At 38.1% G+C, this 21,452-nt stretch overlaps 1 protein-coding gene across 1 annotated transcript; it reads right to left on the bottom strand.

The window, feature by feature from the left end:
• Nucleotides 1-11,496: 11,496 nt before the first annotated feature.
• On the bottom strand, nt 11,497-17,141 carry LOC103042038 (HMG domain-containing protein 3-like). The gene is made up of 9 exons (XM_049486087.1): nt 17,105-17,141; nt 15,965-16,069; nt 15,676-15,869; nt 14,936-15,077; nt 14,184-14,840; nt 13,912-14,100; nt 13,720-13,826; nt 13,479-13,598; nt 11,497-11,556 (listed from the first exon to the last, which is right to left on the bottom strand). The coding sequence occupies exons 1-9, from the start codon at nt 17,139-17,141 to the stop codon at nt 11,497-11,499; spliced, it is 1,611 nt and encodes a 536-aa protein (XP_049342044.1).
• Between the last annotated feature and the right edge of the window lie 4,311 nt (nt 17,142-21,452).

The following is a 21,452-nucleotide window of genomic DNA, read 5'->3' as shown; positions in this document are numbered from 1 at the left end:
CAGCCAGGCCTTGGGGGGAACAAGATGCCGTCCGGGAGAGTCGGGCTTGGTGGGCATGGGCTCATCCCGGGGGCTGCCCGAGGGTTGTAGGGGACACAAAAAAAGGTGGTCTCACTCGGGGACTCTCCCTGTCCCAAGGGCGGAACTCAGGCCACATTGCAGGGGGATTCTCCCGACGGGGTGGAGAGGTGGGTCTGGGTTCACGTCGGTGATGATGGAACTTCATTTCTCGCGGTCCCAGACCTTTCGTTCTGCAATGCTCTCAAAAGTATAGAGGAAGGCCTCGATGTCGTCACCTGGGGCCAGTTTTGTCAAAAGCACTGCGGCGGGGATCCTGGAGAGGCGCTTTGGGGATGGCCTGTCGGCTGGGAATGAGGTCGCTGGTGACTCCTTTCAGCCCCCTTGTCAGTTCCTGGCTTACTTCCTGCTGCCGCAAACTGGCCTCCAACAGTCGCTGTAGGACCTGGTCCATTATGCTGCCTCTGGAAAAAAAAGGAGAGTTCTTTTCTTCTTCCTCTTCTTTTTTTTTGGGGGTTCTGCTTCTGGTTTGGTCCCACCTGCATTCATCCACCAGATGTCACCAGCGAGTCAATTAAAGGACCAGAACCAGACAGAGACCATAGGGGTGAACTCAAACTACCCCATAGGGGTCTTTATTTATCCACCAGGAATTTGAAAAAAAAAACACTTTTAGAAAAAAAAAAGAAAACAAAAAGAGTCCTTCTCTTAGCCGCCAGGCAGGCACTGGGTCCCGGTTAGGTTGGTGAGCTGGAGCAAGACGCAGGAAGGGGGTCTGAGGGTCAGGATCGTCCTTGGTCCAGTTCAGCTACTCTCCTGTAGGACGAGACGGGGAAAGCGTAGAAGAGAGGAGAAAAAAAAGGGCAGAGGTTCAGCATTTCAGCCTCTTGGAGCAAGCATACTCACTCACTGGTGCTCCCATGCTGCTTTTATTCCTGGGCCTGAGCCATGAGTGAGTGTTGGGGTGCCCATGAAAACTGACAATTCTGCGCTTCTTTTCCCTCATTGTTGAACCAAAAATATCCGAGTGTGAGCGAATATGGCAGCTTCTTTTATAACCTCAAGGAGACAGTTGAACTGGACAATAAAATTTCAGAGCATCGGCACAGACTCTTTGAAACCTTTCCCCTAAGGGGTCTTATTCTTAAGCATAATTTTATAGAACACTATCCACAGCTGATTAAAAATTTTGGTCCACTTGTGTCATTTTGGACAATTCATTATAAAGCAAAACAAAGCTTTTTTAAACGTGTTGTTAGACATACCGACAGCTTTCAAAACATTCTGCTGTCTCTCTTAGTGAAACATCAATTAATGGTTGCATTTCATTTGCATAAAAGTAATGCTGAACCGACTTTGCAGGTAACCAAGCAGGTAACCAAACAGTGGATGTGAGTGTTCTGAAGGAAGAAGTCGGGGAAGCATTAGAAAAGAACATTTCCTGGTGAGTCATGTGTTCAGATGGCTAACACGGTGTGGCTATAGAACGTACTTAAATTAAAAATATTTTAATATCCCAATAACTCTTCTGATAATTTCAGCGCCCTCTAGTGTCCTCTAACGGTATTGTACCCAAACTCACGATCCCAAAAACTCAACTGATTATTACAGACCCCTTTACTGATCTCTAACTGTACTGTACATACACTCAATATCCCAATGACTCTGCTGATTATTACAGCGCCCTCTACTGTCTACTAACTGTATTGTACCCACACTCAATATCACAATAACTAAGCTGATAATTACAGCGACATCTACTGTCTCCTAACTGTACTGTAACCACACTCAATATCCCAATAAATCAGCTGATTATTGCAGTGCTGTCTACTGTCCTCCAGACTGTACTGTACCATCAATCAATATCCCAATATCTCAGCTGGTTATTACAGTGCCCTTTACTTTCTTCTAACTGTACTATACCCACACTCACTATCACAATAACTCAGCTGATTATTGCAGCACCCTCTACTGGTCTCTAACTGTACAGTACCCACAATCAATATCCCAATAACCCACCTGATTATTACAGCACTATCTACTGTACTCTAACTGTACTGTAGCCACACTCAGTATAACAAAAATTTAAATGATTATTAGAGCGCCCTTTACTGTTCTCTAACCTTACTGTACCCACACTCAATATCCCAATAACTCAGCTGATTATTACAGCGCCCTCTACTGTTCTCTTACTGTACTTTACCCACACACAATATCCCTATAATGCAGCTGATTATTACAGTGCCATCTACTGTTCTCTGTCTGTATTGTCCCTACACTGAATTTCCTAATAACTCAACTGATTATTTCAGTGCCCTCTACTGTCATAACTGTACAGTACCCACACTCAATAACCCAATAACTCAGCTGATAAATAAAACGCAATCTACTGTAATAACTGTTCTGTACCCGCATCCAATATCCCAATGACTCAGCTGATTATTACAGCACCCTCTACTGGTCTTTAAATGTACTGTACCCACACTCAATATCCCAATAACTCAGCTGATTATTACAGCGCCCTCTACTGTTCTCTAACTGTACTTTACCCACACTCAATATCCCAATAACTCAGCTGATTATTACAGCGCCCTCTACTGTTCTCTAACTGTACTGTATCCACAATCAATATCCCAATAACTCAAATGATTATTACAGTGCCCTCTACTGTCATAACTGTACTGTAACCACACTTAATATCACAATACCTCAGCTGGTTATTACAGCGCCCTCTACTGTTCTCCAACTGTACTTTACCCACTCCCAGCTGATTATTACTGCGCCCTCTACTGTTCTCTATCTGTACTGGACCCGCACTCAATATCCCAATAATTCAGCTCATTATTTCAGCGTCGTCTACTGTTGTTTAACTGTACTGTACCCACACTCAATATCCACATTACTCAGCCGATTATTACAGCGCCCTCTACTGTTGTCTAACTGTACTGTACCCTCACTCAATATTCCAATAACTCAGATGATTATTACAGCGCCCTCTACTGTCATAACTGTACTGTTACCACACTCAATATCAGAATAACACAGCTGATTATTACATTGCCCTCTACTTTCTTCTAACTGTACTATACCCACGCTCACTGTCACAATAACTCAGCTGATAATTAAAACGCAATCTACTGTAATAACTGTTCTGTACCCGCATCCAATATCCCAATGACTCAGCTGATTATTACAGCAAACTTTACTGTCATAACTGTACTGTACCCACCACTCAATATCCCAATAACTCAGTGGATTATTACAGTGCCCCCTACTGTCCTCTAACTGTACTGTACCTACACTCAATATCACAATAACTCAAATGATTATAACAGCACCCTCCAGTGTCCTCTAACTGTACTGTACCAACACTCAATATCCCAATAACCCACCTGATTATTACAGCACTATCTACTGTACTCTAACTGTACTGTAGCCACACTCAGTATAACAAAAATTTAAATGATTATTAGAGCGCCCTTTACTGTTCTCTAACCTTACTGTACCCACACTCAATATCCCAATAACTCAGCTGATTATTACAGCGCCCTCTACTGTTCTCCAACTGTACTTTACCCACTCCCAGCTGATTATTACTGCGCCCTCTACTGTTCTCTATCTGTACTGGACCCGCACTCAATATCCCAATAATTCAGCTCATTATTTCAGCGTCGTCTACTGTTGTTTAACTGTACTGTACCCACACTCAATATCCCCATTACTCAGCCGATTATTACAGCGCCCTCTACTGTTGTCTAACTGTACTCTACCCTCACTCAATATCCCAATAACTCAGATGATTATTACAGCGCTCTCTAGTGTCATAACTGTACTGTTACCACACTCAATATCAGAATAACACAGCTGATTATTACATTGCCCTCTACTTTCTTCTAACTGTACTATACCCACGCTCACTGTCACAATAACTCAGCTGATTTTTTGCAGCGCCATCTACTGTCCTCTAACTGTACTGTACCCACACTCAATATCACAATAAATCAGCTGATTATTGTAGCCTTCTCTACTGTTCTCTATGTGTACTATACACATTCTCAATATCCCAATTACTCACCTGATTATTACAGCCCCACAGTGAGGCCTGTGATAAACACCACGGAGTTTTGATCAGCAGTTTTGTGAATTAGTAAAAGAGATACAAACAAAAGCATGTTCAAAGGTACTAAAAATGACTTGTATGATGTCGGGTGAACTCTTCCTCTTCTTAAGAAACTCAAATAAACTCATAGTGCTTATTCTTTGCTTATTACGAAAATATATAGTGAGACCAAGTAAGCCATGTGAACAGGTACTATAATGGGCTTATAGGTTTGGTAGGTTATAGGTAATGGTTAACATGAAACTATTTTTTTTTTAAATACATTCCACTTAGAAAACCTTACATGGGATGTCCTGTGATGATGAAACAACTGGACACTCCAGACCAACAGATGTATCATCAGAAAAATCTGAATTTGTAACATTGTATTGTAACATTAATTATATTACAAATTTAAAATGCATTATCGAAAGGTAACGATTAATTAGGAAAATTATTTTACAAAGATCACAGATTATCAGAAACCATAGTTTAGCAGTTGAACTGTAGGTACAGTTGGACCTTGCACTTTTGAAGACCAAGAACCTTTGTGTAATTCTTAACAAATTAAAATGATAATAAAATTACATTTGCATTTCTGTAATAACTTTAAAGTAAATGTGTATACAATATTGTGAAAATAAGTAAAAGGTGTAATTTAAGTTATTTAGGTATATCACAACACATTAACATTCATTTTAAGATTATTCATGTCCAAGATAGAAAGCTTTGATATATCTTTACAAAATATAGATTAGCTCACACCGAGTGTTTCTTCTTCTACAAACAATCTAAATAATTATGTTTCTACGTTTTAGATGCCACATGCTGATGATGAACTTCTGTATGCTGGTGCTACTCCAAAAATGCAAAAGGGAAGATTCCGCTGCTGATGTCCTGCAACATAAGATGACTGGAATTGCTCTGAAACATCTCCTCAAGATTTGTATTAAACATGTGCCTGGGTTAGTGCTAGAAAAGTGTGTACCTGTTTTACAAAGCTTATGTAGAGTATGGTCATTAAGAAGCTAATATTTATTTCCTTCTCATGTTCTATGTACATGAAGACAAGGGAGAAAAGGCAAACACAATGTGAACCATGCCTGTTTGTATTTGATGATGGTACAAATCTTAAAAACGGCTCATTTTTTTAAGGAGGAGTTTGTCATGGCAGATTAAAGACACTCTTAAAAATCCCAATTTACATTTATCTAGAGAGACAGCAGATACAGAAGGAGTTCTAAATGATATACAGAGTGGAGCAGAGTACAGAAAATAAGAGAAACTGGCCAACTATGCGAACATGATATTAGTTTACTGTGGAACCTTGATGGAATTCCAATTTTTAAAAGCTCTAAGTACCAGATATGGCCAGTTCAGTGTCAGGTTATTGAACTACAGCCTAAAGACAGGAAAAGCAACGTTTGTGTTCCATGTATTTGGTTTGGAGTAAATAAAGCAAACATGCACTTTCTCCTTTGTAGATGAACTCTTATCTCTAGAAAAGGATAATATCACATGGAAACATCCACAGAAAAGAGAACAGAGGTCCAAGGTGGTTGCACTAATACGTAGTTCAGAACAGTATTGATGAGCTTAAAAACCTTTCAGATGATTGAAGGCTTTTCAATCATATCTTGGTGTGACTTGACAGTTGGTGAATATGTGGCTGGATTTTACAAATCACAGCAAAAGTGGTATATAGGCAGAAATACAGACATTGTTGGCCAAAAATTGCTTGCAATCAAGGTAGTCTAGGTAGGTCTATCAATTGTTAAAGGGAAGCATTGATTCAAAACCATCCTTGTCCCAGAAAACCAGGTTAATTTTTGGATGTTATGGATGGCAGCAAAGACTAATTTAAAGAGATTTAAAGAAGCTAAGAAAGGCAAAGGTGAATTACTTTCCACCTCACCCACAAGGAGAAACAGAAGAAAGTTTGAAGCAAGTCAGACTAGACCTCTTGAGTGAAGTAAAGAAGAGGAATAACTCTAAAATCATCAGTGACAAAATGACAAAGACATTCTCTATTCGCAGACCGGCCTTTTTGGTGTAATCCAGGAGTGGTTCATGTGATTTTTACATTATACACATTTGGTCCAGTTAGTTCGGGTTTCACACTGCAGTTTAGTGACACTTTGATTCAGACCAAGCTAAAAAATCTGTCTCCATTTTCCAGGATTGCTTTTGTCTCGTCATTGGTCACATCTCGTCACATAATTGTTTTAATGAATTATATGTTTAACATATTTTTTTGGAAAAATGCAGAGAAGTTGCAATCCATTGGTGTTTTACCTCGGAGAAAAGGACATTTTCGAGGAAAATTTAGTGTCAGGTCTGGTGCTAATGGCACTCCTGTCTTTCCCACACTCAGGTGCTTCCTGCGATCTCCAGTCTCCGAACTACACTAACCAGATCTCAGTACACTCCCAGTACACTCCCTGGAAGTCCGGAATACTAATTTTTACAGTATAAATAGCCCTTACACACGCACACCTGTGCTGAATATTGGTTTTCCACTTTACAACGTTTACAACGTTACAACGTTACAAATTTATTTTTGACTGTGTTTCCTTTTGTGTATTGTTGGATTGTTCATTCTCGACTCTGATTTGTGCCTACCCTTTGATATTTTATTTTGTGTACTACCTGGAATGTTTATACCGTTGCTGAATTTGCCTGCTCTTCATTATTGCCTTGCCATGTAAGACTTTAGGACTGTCCCTCGTTTTTTGGTACTTGTGATCTCTCTGGCTGCCGTTCGCCCCTGTTAAACATTTTCTGTATATTGACTACCCGTTGTTTCTGTGTTGGAAAATAAATCATAGTTTTTTTTTACACGTTGTATTCATTTGTATTCACGTTGTATTCATTCATTGTATTCATTTTCAACAGTGCTCACCTTTTAAAACAATAAAAAGGTTAAGTTTTTAAATTGTAACATAATTTTTTTAAGTAGATCCAGTATATTATTTTTTAGATTGCACTTAAGAAATGTTGAAAACTAGCAGTTAGAGTATTTTATAGTTACAATATATTTTAGGTCTTAAAAACTTTTTAAAAAGTTTTCAGTTTAAAACAACATGGTGGTTGTCAGCCATCAAGTGGTTGATAGCTTTAAGGAGCTAAGCTAGCTTTAACCATGCGCTATGGTTAGGTCTTAAAATCTCACTTTTGAGCAAAAGTTTTCAGTTCAGAACAACACTTGAACTTTATTACGTTTTTAGGAGCAAGAGAGAACTTTTCTCAGCTTACATCGTCTAAACAAAGACTTTACTACATTTAACACAAATACTTAATACAAATACTTAATAATAACTCAATACTTAATATACGATGTTAGTACGTTTTACACAGTTATTATGTGTTTAGGTCTTAAAATCTTTTAGCTAAAGAGTTTTCAGTTTAAAACAAAACTTGAAGCAAACTCAAAACTGTGTGGAAAACGCTTTTCTCAGCCCTGAATCCTTCAAAAACAGTTAAGAAATGTGTATTACACAAAGTTAGTGCATTTTACACAGTTCTAATGTGTTTTCAGTTCAAAATAACACTTGAAGCAGTTTATAGCTCTAATGAGCGAGAGGAATACAACACTGTGTGCAAAACGTTTTTCTCAGCCCTGAGTCCTTCAAAAACTACGTTCAACACAGAAATAAACGGAAACAGTTAAGAAATGTGTATTACACAAAGTTAGTGCATTTTACACAGTTCTAATGTGTTTTAGGTCGTAAAAACTCATTTTTGACCGATAGAGAAGTTTTCAGCTCAAAACAACACTTGAAGCAGTTCATCGCTCTAAGGAGCGAGAGAGGTGCTCAAAACTGTGGGCAAAACACTTTTCTTAGCCCTAAATCCTTCAAAAACAGACTTTACTACGTTCAACACACAAATGAACGGAAACAGTTAAGAAATGTGTATTACACGAAGTTAGTGCATTTTACACAGTTCTAATGTGTTTTAGGTCGCAAAAACAATTTTTTGCAACAGCGTCAGGCCGCAGATCTCATTTGTCAGTCCACCTCTTCTACGACACCTAGCTCGTCCCTGAGTCCCGGAAACGACGTCACCACAGTTTTTTTTTCACATGCTTCAAAATAAAAGTCAACTTGGCCGACACCTAGCTCGTCCCTGAGTCCCGGAAACGACGTCACCACAGTTTTTTTTTTCACATGCTTCAAAATAAAAGTCAACTTGGCCGACTGCTCATTGTACGAAACCACGGTTATAACAAGCAACAATAGTTTAATGAACTTTATACTTTACAAATATATTTTATACTTTTTGGGTTTGGGGTGCCTAGGAGATTCTAGGTTTGACTGAGATGTAACGTTTTTGTGGAATTTGAATATTAATATATATGTTAGCGAACTAAATACCTAGGAGATTCTAGGTTTGACTGAGATGTAGGCAATAGGTTTGTGTTGTAATATAAAACATTCATTGACAAAATCGGCTAACTTAGCTAGTTGTTTTGATTGCTAGTAACCTGTTATATTTTCTAATAGCATGCTTGTCTGTGTTTTAATAACACTATAAAATTGCTTATTTTCAGAAAGATGCAATAAAGTATGCACAATAAACAAGCGGAAAAATAATTCAAGCAGCGACTTTATTAAAAAACAACAACAATAAATGAACAGAGGACAATTAAGTTAAATGTAATAAAAACAAGCATTCTTTTTTTTTAAGAAACTACAGAAGGAAAACCAAATCTAAATAGGAAAACAATGTTAAAAAATAAATAAATAAAATACAGAAATAAAAAATAAATACAAAAAGAAGCAGAAAAAAAGACACTAAACAAAATAAAATTAAATATAATAATAATAATAATAATAATAATAATAATAATAATAATAATAATAATAATAAACAATGGGGAAAACAAATAAAAGCAAGCATTAAGTTTTTATTCATTAAAAATACTAAACAATATAAAAGGTTTCTATTCAAAAACAATGAAAACTATGTAAAAGCAAGGAAGCAAGCAGTTCTTGTAATGCTTTAAATGAAGAAAAGGTTAATGAAGAAAAGGTTAATGAAGTAATAATAATAATAATAATAATAATAATAATAACAATGTACAAATATAAACAGAGGGAAAATAATATAATAAAAGCAAATAAAGTTTATTTATTCATAAAAAACTACACAATATAAACAGAGGAAAAACAATATAACTGTGATGAATCTGACAACAAGACAACAACAAAACAACAAGTTCACATTTTAAAGTGGAATGGGAAGATTCATTTCTCATAATTACTCAAATGTAACATGTTGAGAAAAAACACTTTCAGCTTCAAATCTGTTGAACCCCTCCAGCTTCCTCAGCAGAAGGATGGTAATCTTAAAATAGGATGATTTACAGATTAGATTGGACAATGCAATTTTAAGATGTCATGCAAATCAAAAATACATTTGAAAATTACAATTGAGCTTACCTCAGGCGTCATTACTTCCAAAACAAAGGACGTATTCTTTAAACTTGCTCGGTCACATTTTAGGACAGCAAATGTCCTCTCTATGATGGCCTCAGTCTATGAGGAAAAAAAAAAACACTATTGTTATTTATACATATATATGTATATATATATGTATATATATATATATATATATATATATACGTATATATATGTATATATATATATACGTATATATATATGTATATATATATATATATATATATATATATATATATATATATATATATATATATATATATACGTATATATATATATACGTATATATATATATATACGTATATATATATATATATATATATATATATATATATATATATATATATATATATATATATATATATATGTATATATATATATACATATATATATATTAGGTATATGATTAAACAGATAGTATGATTACGCTTGTGAAGTGACAACTGTGTTTTGGATGTACAACCAAGACTTGCCATCTGAGCATAATTTATTAAACTAATGTTTTAATGTGAACTTTAGCGTGTGTGTGAAAGAAAAACATGCAGCAACCCTTTGAAGAAGACTGTTGACCCATGAAGGGCCAGGTGAATTAGAACATGAAAACTCTGAAATGCAGGGAGTTGTGAGAAGGTGTGTACAGCAAGAATGAGAACCACATTTCAAACTAACACTTCTAGCCTACTACATATTTTAATAAACCATCCATTAAATATACTTACCTGTTGTTCATCAAACACAGAAATGTGTCCATCTCGCAGCTGTTTCATCTTTGTGTCAAATGTGGGGTTCTCATGTAGGAACATCCTGTTGGACCTAATTGTTCCTAACTGTAGGTTCCTTTGTAGTGTCTATAAACGGAAAATACATATTGTTTTAATGCACAAAACAGGAAAACAAGTTGCTTCCTCCATGAAAATAAAACCGGAAATAAAAACAAAGTCTTCACCAGAATTTCTTCATCTGTAATGTGGCTGATGACTGCTCCTTCTCTTACTGCTGCATAGGTCCTGGAGACAGAAACATATTTATTTATGCGTTTAATGCAAGTCTAATACAACCAAAGAAAATGGGTTTAATGTGTGTATAAAATAAACCTTTTATATGGATAAGGCACTGGTTGGTGACATCCACAGCTAAATGTGTCTTCTTTCAATGTTTCCACTCCTGCACAGTCACTGTGCAACTGACCGTCACAGAACTGACACTGGACCCACTTGACGGACTGCACTTCTGGATACATTAATCTATATAAATACAAAAACACCACATTTTAAATCCATATATGTAACCCCTAAACTGGTACATTGTTTATGCAAATGATTGTTTTATTACTTGTTTCGTATCCTTTGGTAAACACAGGCGTTGATGTCTTGCGCAAGACAGTGGTGGTGTGTATATTTTCTTTCTTGTTCCCTCTGTACTGGTGGTGGAAGTTCCTGTTGAAATTTGAAGTAGTAGTATAGGAAGCATACAATGAAATGCTAGCAATTTTGTAACCAATTTAATTAGTGAGTACTACAGACACTTGAGATTCAGTATTTTGAATTAATTGGTAAAATTGTCTCTCTTTAACATTAGTCACTTGAAAACAATCTTGAAAACTAACCTGGCTGTACACATGTTCTCCAACACGAAAGATGGGTTGTAACTGTCCATTCAGAAGGGCTTTTGCATTGTCCGTCCAGTGGGCAAATCTCTTTCCGTAGCTTAAAAAAAGATTCATATTGGTTGCCAATAATTAAGTACATTGTTAGCAAAAATTATAAATTAAGTATAAAGATGTGATCTTACCCTTCTACCTCAAATGTCTCCATTAACATTACGCACCACCACTTGCGTAGCATCAACATGTCATGCTAAACAAAATAACTTGCATTAATAATTTTTTTTTATAAGCAACACACACACATCTTGTCATCAATGTCTACTCACAACAGTGAAGTCAAATTGGGCGTCCAGTACAACATAAAGGGCATACTAAAAAGTGGGAGAGACAGATACAAAATAATTTAATAGACACATATGTCATAAAAGCAACATATATATTAAACAAGATTAAACAACAAATAGTTAAGATTTCAAAATTTGTCTCACCATCAGCATGAAGACACCACAGTCATTTCCCCAATGCTGGATTGGAAGGTTCTTCAAAAAGAACAATGTATTTCAATCAAAAAACAAACTGAAAAGGCAAATAAAATAAAGAGAGGGAAGAAAAAGTAGCTTTTACCTGCAAATCCCACCCTGTTTTCTCTTCCCAATGTCCCGGATTCAACATCTGAGCAAGATTACTGTAATTTTAGAAAACAAACGTGTTAAGCTAAAACAAACCCTTATCTCACTTCAGCTGACAATATGTGGAAAAGCACACAAAAATAAAAACTCGCAATATGAACTTCAGAAACACTCCATGCTGTTAAACGTGCAGAAAAAAAGGTACCACTGGGGTGGTAACCCCTGGGGCCGTTAGCAAGAAGGCGGGGTAACAAATGCAAAAATGAGGACAGGTGACAATAATAATGACTAGGACAGGGCTGGGGCGGAGAAAAGGGAGTAGACAAGACAGAAACAAAATTGAGCCTTGTGCTAAGGAGCACATGCCTATGAAAACAAAACAGACTGAAGAGCAGGACAGGACAGGAACGACAAGAAGGACTAAAAAAGGAAACATAAAAAATACAAAGGCTGAAGGTGTGACACATGTTGTACCTTTGAGGGTACATTTAAATTGTTCATCCCTCAGTGATCAAATATGTACCTGTACTGTACCTTTTTTTCTGACAGTAACTTGACCTAGTCTTGGAACGAGACTGGTAAACCATGAACTGCATGCAATATTTATTGTAAACTGTAACCTCATCACTGATCGAAACATGGAATCACCAAATCCACGAGATTCTGTTCTTTTTGTGAACATGGGATCTAGAAAAAGAATTTCCCTCTTGGCTGGTCTCAAAACCTAAGAATGGACATGCAATCTACATTCTCAATAAACATGTTAGATATGGTAGCACAACAATTCCCACTGCATTTCATACCACTGACACAGTTATCTAAGCAGAACGTCCTAAAACAGTTAAATAGATAGACAAAACAAAAGGAACACAGTGCAAATCAAAATTTGTTCACTGTATAATTTAAAAGCATGCTAAAACTTACAGATAGTATGTAGTGTCCTGATGTACACAGTGGGATGACAAGGATCTCTTTCAATTGAGCATCATGCTAAATAAAACATGTCATTAAAATCACAGATTCATTATGTCAGTACAGAGAATATTGGGAAAATATGGTTAGGGTCAGGGTACAAACACTTACTGGGAGATGGTCAAGTGGATCAGCATTACAAGGGGGGAGCCACGTCGCCACAACATAGACATCGGCAATGAAAACATTCCTTCCCTATAAAGTATTTCAATGAATGCATACAATCTGACACACTCAAAAATCACTAAAAAGTTACTACCTGTTTAGTTATTACCTGTGCTCTGGCAATTCCGTCAATGATATTGAGGCAGGCATTTCCCACCTACAACAGTCAGCGAACAACAGCTATTTATTTAATATTTAAATTTCTCCTTGCAAGTAAGTTTACTAGATGAAGCACCATATTTTTTTAGACAGGGATTAAGCCTAGTACATCACTACACAGCATTCTGAATGGAGATTTTCCACTGAAAGGAAGATAAAGTCCAGGACTAGGCTTAATCTCTGTTTGGAAAACCAGCCCAAAGCATCTGGTTGGTGCAACCTGATTCAGAAACATTAAACTTAAATAACATAAACTTGTACTTATTTAATAACTTAAATACATAAATTATATTTAATTATACAATGCATGTACACATTTGTGTGTCACAATTCTATATTATACAATGGTTTACAACAATTTTACTCACGTTGGCATCCATTTCTTGTGCCATGCCCAAAGTAAAAAAATCCTCCCTAACAAGACAGATTGATCCTGTTTTGACAATGAGCTCTTTTCTTGGCCTTTTTCCATCTAGGACGTAGGAAAGCTGAAAAAAAATAAAACAAGCATCATCTTAATTATACACAGCATGCTGCAAACTATTTGCACATTATCACGTTTTATTTTTAAAAAGCATGTTCATTTCTAGACTGCAAGTTTCCACATACCAGTTTCTCTTGATCAGGGTGTAATTTCAAAGACCAAAAATCCCGGCATGCTTTCACATTCTGCAACTTTGTGTGGGCCTCACACTGCATCCCACAGGTTTCATATTCTGCAGATCACACGTGATATAAAAAAATGACGATAGCAAAATCTTATGGACAATGATTTTGTTATTAAAGGCAAAACTGTTCTACCGGCATCACATGACGACTCAAGTGTGAAGGGCTGCATGGGTTCTGGGGATTCTTGCTCCACTGACTCCACTGACTCCACTTTTTCCACTTGCTCCACTGACTCCACTGACTCCACTTTTTCCACTTGCTCCACTGACTCCACTTGCTCCACTGACATCACACCTGACTGCTGTGCTTGTGTAGTTTGAACTGAAAATACATAAGGAAATTAGTATAATCTTTATAAAAATGCACTGTATTATATAAACATTTACATACATATAAAAACCTACCTAAAACTGCTTGCCCAAGCTCATTCAGAGTGGTGTTGTTAATAAGCTGGTCCATTAGTCCTCTCTTCAGCTGTGTCTCCAAAAGGTGATGGTTCACAGCTACATTGCGATGCTGCATGATGTTTCTCATCAGAAACACATGTGTGGAGGGGGACATGTTGTTCAGGAAGTAATTGTTTTTTCTTATACTTCCAAACAATTGCTCTGCTACCTGGCTGTTTAGTGAACCTTGCAGTTCTGGGACGAGATTGATTCTCCTTAAGATGTCCTTTTGATCCTTTGTGTTGGACTCATGCAGCTTATCATACAGTACATAGTGACTGCTAGCCCCGGTGATGGGATGGCCACTGGAATCTGAATTTTGGGACTTTTCAACCAGCCAAGGTAGAGACACTTGGAGTTTACCTTTCTGCGCGGCAGAGATATTTTCAGATGTAGGCTCAGCCAACCGTCCTTCATGTGGGTGGAATGGTATGATGGTTGGAAATCTGAGGTTTGCATGTGTGGCCAATCCACGAGCAAAATCATAGACGGACACATTTGGTATGTGTTTCCATGACAAAAGGAGGTCTGTGAAATCCCTAGGACTTTCTGCCCGCAGATTGAATTTCAAGCTGTACACCACACCATGAGGGCATGCAATGACACACCATCCACCTGTTTAAAAAAATTAAGAGGAGAACATAAATTATAAAATATAAAATATAAGAAGGCATCCAGACAGAATATATACATTTTTAATGTATACTTACCAGAAGCACCCCAGATTTTCTGAAAAACCTTGTCGTATGTATGCCGGTTTTTCATCTCCTGTTGCAGTCTAATAATGAGGTCATCACGTGACCCTCTAGGGTCTATGTGACAAGCCTTGCACAGTTTGCGCACTGTGCCTACCTAGACAAACACACAAACACACAACATTTTTGTATATACTATTTTGTCTAATATATCAGCTTCATTTACCACAATTTTGTACCACCACCAAGAATTTTGTAGTTTTGTAACTACAGACTGCAGTCCACCTGATCCTCACAAGAGTTTTTTTAATCCTCTTTCACCCTGTTCTTCAGTGGTCAGGATCCTAGAGGGCCACCACAGAGTAAGTATTGTTTTGGTGCTCATCCTTAGCACTGCAGGAAAACTGTCATTGTGGTGGTTTGTTAGTGTGAGTTGCATTGGTATGAGTGTATCAGACAGCAGTGATGCAGGTGCCCTGTGTCCAATTACAGCTGTGTCCTATTCACTCATACCAGTACAACACCACCACCATGTCAGTGTCACTACACTAGATATATACACACACACACACACACACACACACACACACACACACACACAGACACACATATATATATATATATATATATATATATATATATATATATATATATATATATATATATATATATATATGAGAGAGAGAGAGAGAGAGAGAGAGACACACATACACACACTTCATCTTACAGTAACACTACTAGTCTTTTAGTTTTACCTTTTGTTTTTTGAGTTCATCCACAAGACGTTCCTCCGTCACCATAATCAGCTCTGCCTCTGGACTTGGTTGAGCAGGCAATACTTTTTCACACTCAGTATTAAGCACATTATCTCCTTTCCTGGTGTGTCTGCCAATCCACGGTGCCCAAAACTCGTAAGACGGATAAACAGCCAAGGGATTTTTGGCACGACCTCAAAAAAAAATAGTAATACTGACTACCAAAACCACTCTGCATAAGTACTTGAAACCAAATGTAAACATAACAAATCACAAATCATAAACTTACTAGGCACAAAGCCACGAGCAATCATTTCAACACTGACAGAATTCCAAAACTCTTCAATGTTGACTTCTCCTTTGAAGTTTTTAGGAGGTTCCTTAATGTCACTCACTGTCAGAGAAAAGACACATTTAGGCTTTGTGTTCTGGACAGAGATAAAGCATAGACAAATGGTCCTCAAGGAATGAGGTGGGCTAACAGGAGGACTCAGGGATGAGGTGGGCTAAGAGTAGGACTCAGGGATGAGGTGGGCTAACAGTAGGACTCAGGGATGAGGTGGGCTAACAGTAGGACTCAGGGATGAGGTGGGCTAAGAGTAGGACTCAGGGATGAGGTGGGCTAAGAGTAGGACTCAGGGATGAGGTGGGCTAACAGTAGGACTCAGGGATGAGGTGGGCTAACAGTAGGACTCAGGGATGAGGTGGGCTAACAGTAGGACTCAGGGATGAGGTGGGCTAACAGTAGGACTCAGGGATGAGGTGGGCTAACAGTAGGACTCAGGGATGAGGTGGGCTAACAGTAGGACTCAGGGATGAGGTGGGCTAACAGTAGGACTCAGGGATGAGGTGGGCTAGCAGTAGGACTCAGGGATGAGGTGGGCTAGCAGTAGGACTCAGGGATGAGGTGGGCTAGCAGTAGGACTCAGGGATGAGGTGGGCTAAGAGTAGGACTCAGGGATGAGGTGGGCTAACAGTAGGACTCAGGGATGAGGTGGGCTAACAGTAGGACTCAGGGATGAGGTGGGCTAACAGTAGGACTCAGGGATGAGGTGGGCTAAGAGTAGGACTCAGGGATGAGGTGGGCTAAGAGTAGGACTCAGGGATGAGGTGGGCTAACAGTAGGACTCAGGGATGAGGTGGGCTAACAGTAGGACTCAGGGATGAGGTGGGCTAACAGTAGGACTCAGGGATGAGGTGGGCTAAGAGTAGGACTCAGGGATGAGGTGGGCTAACAGTAGGACTCAGGGATGAGGTGGGCTAACAGTAGGACTCAGGGATGAGGTGGGCTAAGAGTAGGACTCAGGGATGAGGTGGGCTAACAGTAGGACTCAGAGATGAGGTGGGCTAACAGTAGGACTCAGGGATGAGGTGCAAATATAGGTTAGCATTACAACTTGGATGAGGTATGATAGAAGGAAGAGCTTACCTGCCATGCTGAAGACTCCCTTTTTGTGTAGATCCATGACCACAACTGCTGGGTAGTAGCCACAATTAACACATGCATATGTGTAATCATGGCTTGTGAGAGCTTCAAAATGGCAATATGCATGGAGAATGGCATCTCTGGATGGAAATTTAACACCCCGAAGTCCCTCCAGTGATTGTATAGCTCTGGACACTGCAGTATGGTTCTGTAGATGACATGGCATTTTGTTAACAAAATTGTAACATTCAATATTTAACAACATGTGACATATACCAGGCAATATTTACTTGTAGGTTCTGCCTCAGAAAAATGCACAGTTCCAAGGTAAGCACAACATGGTCATCAAAGTTGTGGAGTCCTGCTTCCCACTCTTGATAACGATACACCATCTGACACAGTGCGCATTGTCTGAAGTAAGTTGACACATCTACAGAAGAAAAATAGAACATTAGATTACAGTCTGATTGAATACAAATAAAAAGTTACCTGAGCTATAGAACTTACCATCAATAATGCCACCTATACCCACAATCCGGGCTTTGTTTGTTATCATAACCGGATTTTCCAAGGCAGGATGTCCTGGACAGAAAGTGCATGTGGTCTCTGTTGGAAGCAGCTTTGTTTGGTAATTATATTGTGCTCTGGGAGTTGTCACTTCTTCTGGAAGTTTGGATGGAATTTTTTTCTGTGCAAAAATATACCGCACTACACGTTCCAAATGGTCTGTTGGTGGGTAGACAGGCTGGGTAGTGGGCTGATCTGTTGTTGCAGCAGGTGAATCGGTCTCAAATAAGTGTTTCTGAGTTTGAAATAAGTGCCATTTTCCTATACTTTTGTGCACACAAGACATCCTTGGCTTAGCACAAGGACAGTGCCATGAGTTGGTCTTTGGATTGTAGGTCACCATTATTCTACCAAGACGACTGAAGTGCTTTTTCACTGGCTCGTAAATGGACAGACACTTGGTTTGGGAGGAGCCACTGAGTGGTACTTCTACACACAGCGGTACATGAGTTGACATGGCTGCTTTCTGTTTTTCTAAGCACAGATTCTTCTTTGGTAGACCAAATATCTTATGATGTACCATTTCATCAAGAACCCTCTCTTCAAGAACCTCTTCTGTTGCCGTGAAAGAACAATAGTCAAGTGAACGAACATGTTCACAGTGGCTGAAAGCACATCCACTCCGTTGTGCTAGAAGATGGTATTGGTAACACTCTTCTAATTCACAGCCGGTAAATTGTTTTTTCCCCCAAGTCTTTTTCTGAACATGGACAGGTACAGAAAACCCATGTCTGCTTCTTTGAACAGCGCACACACCATTGGTGGCATCCACAGAAACACTCTCCAAATGTGAGGCACTAGTTATATCAGGTTTTGCTTCAGAGTGTTTTCTGAAAATGTGAACTTGTAAATTCTTCTTACGTACAACTGCAGTGCAGTGAGGACACGTTACTCTTGAAGGTGATGTTGTTTGAGCCTCTTTGTGAGAAGCTAGTGATGGATGTGGTGGAAGACCTGAGGATGTAGAAGAAATTGTAGGAGCAGATGATAAAAGCTCAGAAGAACAGACTGTTACAGAAGGTGCAATGGGCAAGGTAGAATGTGGAATTGAGGAATGTGATGAAGATGCAGCAGATGTGCAAGAAGGTACTTCTGCAGGTGCAGGTGTGTGTGTCACACATGATCCATCTAGACAAGCCTGTAAATGGCTTTCCATATTATCCCTCCTCAAAATTGTTTTTGAGCAAAAAGGGCAGTGATAATGTCCTTCTGGTCTGCAATTTTGATGACATCTGTGAATTCGATATTCTGTGAAAAAAAAAACAAACAAACATGAATTTACATCTAAAAATGTGTGGTAAAAATTCTTAGAACAAAAAAAATAATAAAAGTAACAAAGTTTTACAATACCTTTAAACTGTATTGCATTTTTCCAGTGAATGTCTATGTGCTTCTTAACCCTCGCTAGGTTGGATGGCTTAAACAACTTCACAGGACACAATGGGCAGTGAAACATTTTGCAGCATGTTGTGCATCTGTTTAAAGATGGAGCTGAGCCATAAATCCAGATTGAAGAGTGCATCTCTGTGAAGGAAAAAAAGGAAAAAGGCACTCATTAATAAATGTATTAATACATTATCTGTAAATAGTTTGATTTGCCTTGGACCAGGATGGCATATGCACGTATAAATGCCAGTTACATGTAGATAGATGAATGGCTACATACACATAAAAAAATTAATAAATCTCTCTCTCTCTCTCATTTGTGCATATGCCATCTTAGGTCTTGGTCCTATATATATATATACACAGGTGCTGGTCATAAAATTAGAATATCATTGAAAAGTTACCTTATTTCAGTAATTCAGTTCAAAATTTGAAACTCATATACTATATAGATGTATTATACACAGAGTGTTCTATTTTAAGAGTTTATTTATTTTATTGTTGATGATTTTGGCTTACAGCCAATGAAAACCCAAAATCAGTGTCTCAGAATATTAGAATATTATATAAGAGCAATTGGTACTTTTGGCAGTGGGGGCAGTGTGCCAAGTCCTGCTGGAAAATGAAATTTGCATCTTCATAAAAGTTGTCAGCAGAGGGAAGCATGAAGTGCTGTAAGATGTTCTGGTAGACACTGCACTGACTTTAGACTTGATATAACACAGTGGACCAATACCAGCAGATGACATGACTCTCCAAACCATCACTGATCATCAGTACATTTAACATTTCATTTGTAAATCAAGGGAGCAGAGTCTGGAGGAAGAGTGGAGAGACACAGTCCAAGCTGCGTGAGGTCTAGTGTGAAGTTTCCACCAATCAGTGATGGTTTGGAGAGACATGTCATCTGCTGGTGTTGATCCACTGTGTTACATCAAGTCCAAAGTCAGTGCAGTGTCTACCAGAACATCTTACAGCACTTCATGCTTCCCTCTGCTGACAACTTTTATGAAGATGCAGATTTCATTTTCCAGCAGGACTTGGCACACTGCCCACACTGCCAAAAGTTATATAATATTCTAATATTCTGAGACACTGATTTTGGGTTTTCATTAGCTGTAAGCCATAATCATCAACAATAAAATAAATAAACTCTTAAAATAGAACACTCTGTGTATAATACATCTATATAATATAAGAGTTTCACATTTTGAACTGAATTACTGCAATAAGGTAACTTTTCAATGATATTCTAATTTTATGATCAGCACCTGTAATATATATATATATATATATGAGAGAGAGAGGTAGAGAAAGAGAAGATTAATTAGGATTAGGATAGGATTGTAGGATAGGATTATGCTGGATAGCCATGTTTTGACGCTAACATTAATGCTAACCTGGCAAAAGTAACTTTCTGGAATGAAAATGCACCAATTACTTCACCAACTAAGTCAAAGTATATCAAAGACAGCCAGCTGGTTACGTTACTCAATGCCAGACCTATCATAATGTGTTTACTGTATAAGTTAATACATATAAGTTACACACACACACACACACACACACACATATATATATATATATATAGTTAGTTAACTGAAACTAGCTAAACAGCGTCTAGCGATCTTGCTTCGGATAATATTATAGCTAAGTTACCTAAATTATCAGTATACCAAGATAATGTTAGCTGATAACTTAGACATCACGTCTAAAACTGTCGTTTGCAACGTACCGTCAATTAAATGCTCTGTTGGATCAAAAATGTTGATAACTGATCTCCCCACGCTTCGTGCACAAGTAACACTGAATTTCAGCCTCAATACTACCCCATACCACTAGATGGCGATACTGGAAACAATGCCACCTCCTCTGTGGTGCCTCATGTAGGTACCACAGGAGAGGTAGGGCTCAGAAATGAGATCTGCGCGCAGACCCTTCTCATTTTTTGACCGAAAGAGAAGTTTTCAGTTCAAAATAACACTTGAAGCAGTTTATAGCTCTAAGGAGCGAGAGAGGTGCTCAAAACTCTGTGCAAAACGCTTTTCTCAGCCCTGAGTCCTTCAAAAACAGACATTACTGCGTTCAACACACAAATAAACGGAAACAGTTAAGAAATGTGTATTACACGAAGTTAGTTCATTTTACACAGTTCTAATGTGTTTTAGGTCGTAAAAACTAATTTTTTAGCGAAACAGAAAATTTCAGCTCAAAACAACACTTGAAGCAGTTCATCGCTCTAATAAGCGAGAGGAATACAACACTGTGTGCAAAACGTTTTTCTCAGCCCTGAGTCCTTCAAAAACTACGTTCAACACACAAATAAACGTAAACAGTTAAGAAATGTGTATTACACGAAGTTAGTGCATTTTACACAGTTCTAATGTGTTTTAGGTCG

Source organism: Astyanax mexicanus, chromosome 12, assembly GCF_023375975.1.
Source record: "Astyanax mexicanus isolate ESR-SI-001 chromosome 12, AstMex3_surface, whole genome shotgun sequence".
Classification (NCBI taxonomy): Eukaryota; Metazoa; Chordata; class Actinopteri; order Characiformes; family Acestrorhamphidae; genus Astyanax; species Astyanax mexicanus.
This window is presented reverse-complemented; position numbering and strand designations above follow the sequence as displayed.

Bases quoted from the DNA above. Each gene is read 5' to 3' on its own strand.
- LOC103042038 (XM_049486087.1), bottom strand. From the start codon at position 17,141: ATGGATCTACACAAAAAGGGAGTCTTCAGCATGGCAG. The intron at 15,870-15,964 runs GTAAGTTTATGA...TTTTTTTTTGAG, and splicing joins TGCTCGTGGCTTTGTGCCTA to GTCGTGCCAAAAATCCCTTG. The intron at 13,599-13,719 runs GTATGTGGAAAC...ATTTTTTTTCAG, and splicing joins ACCCTGATCAAGAGAAACTG to CTTTCCTACGTCCTAGATGG.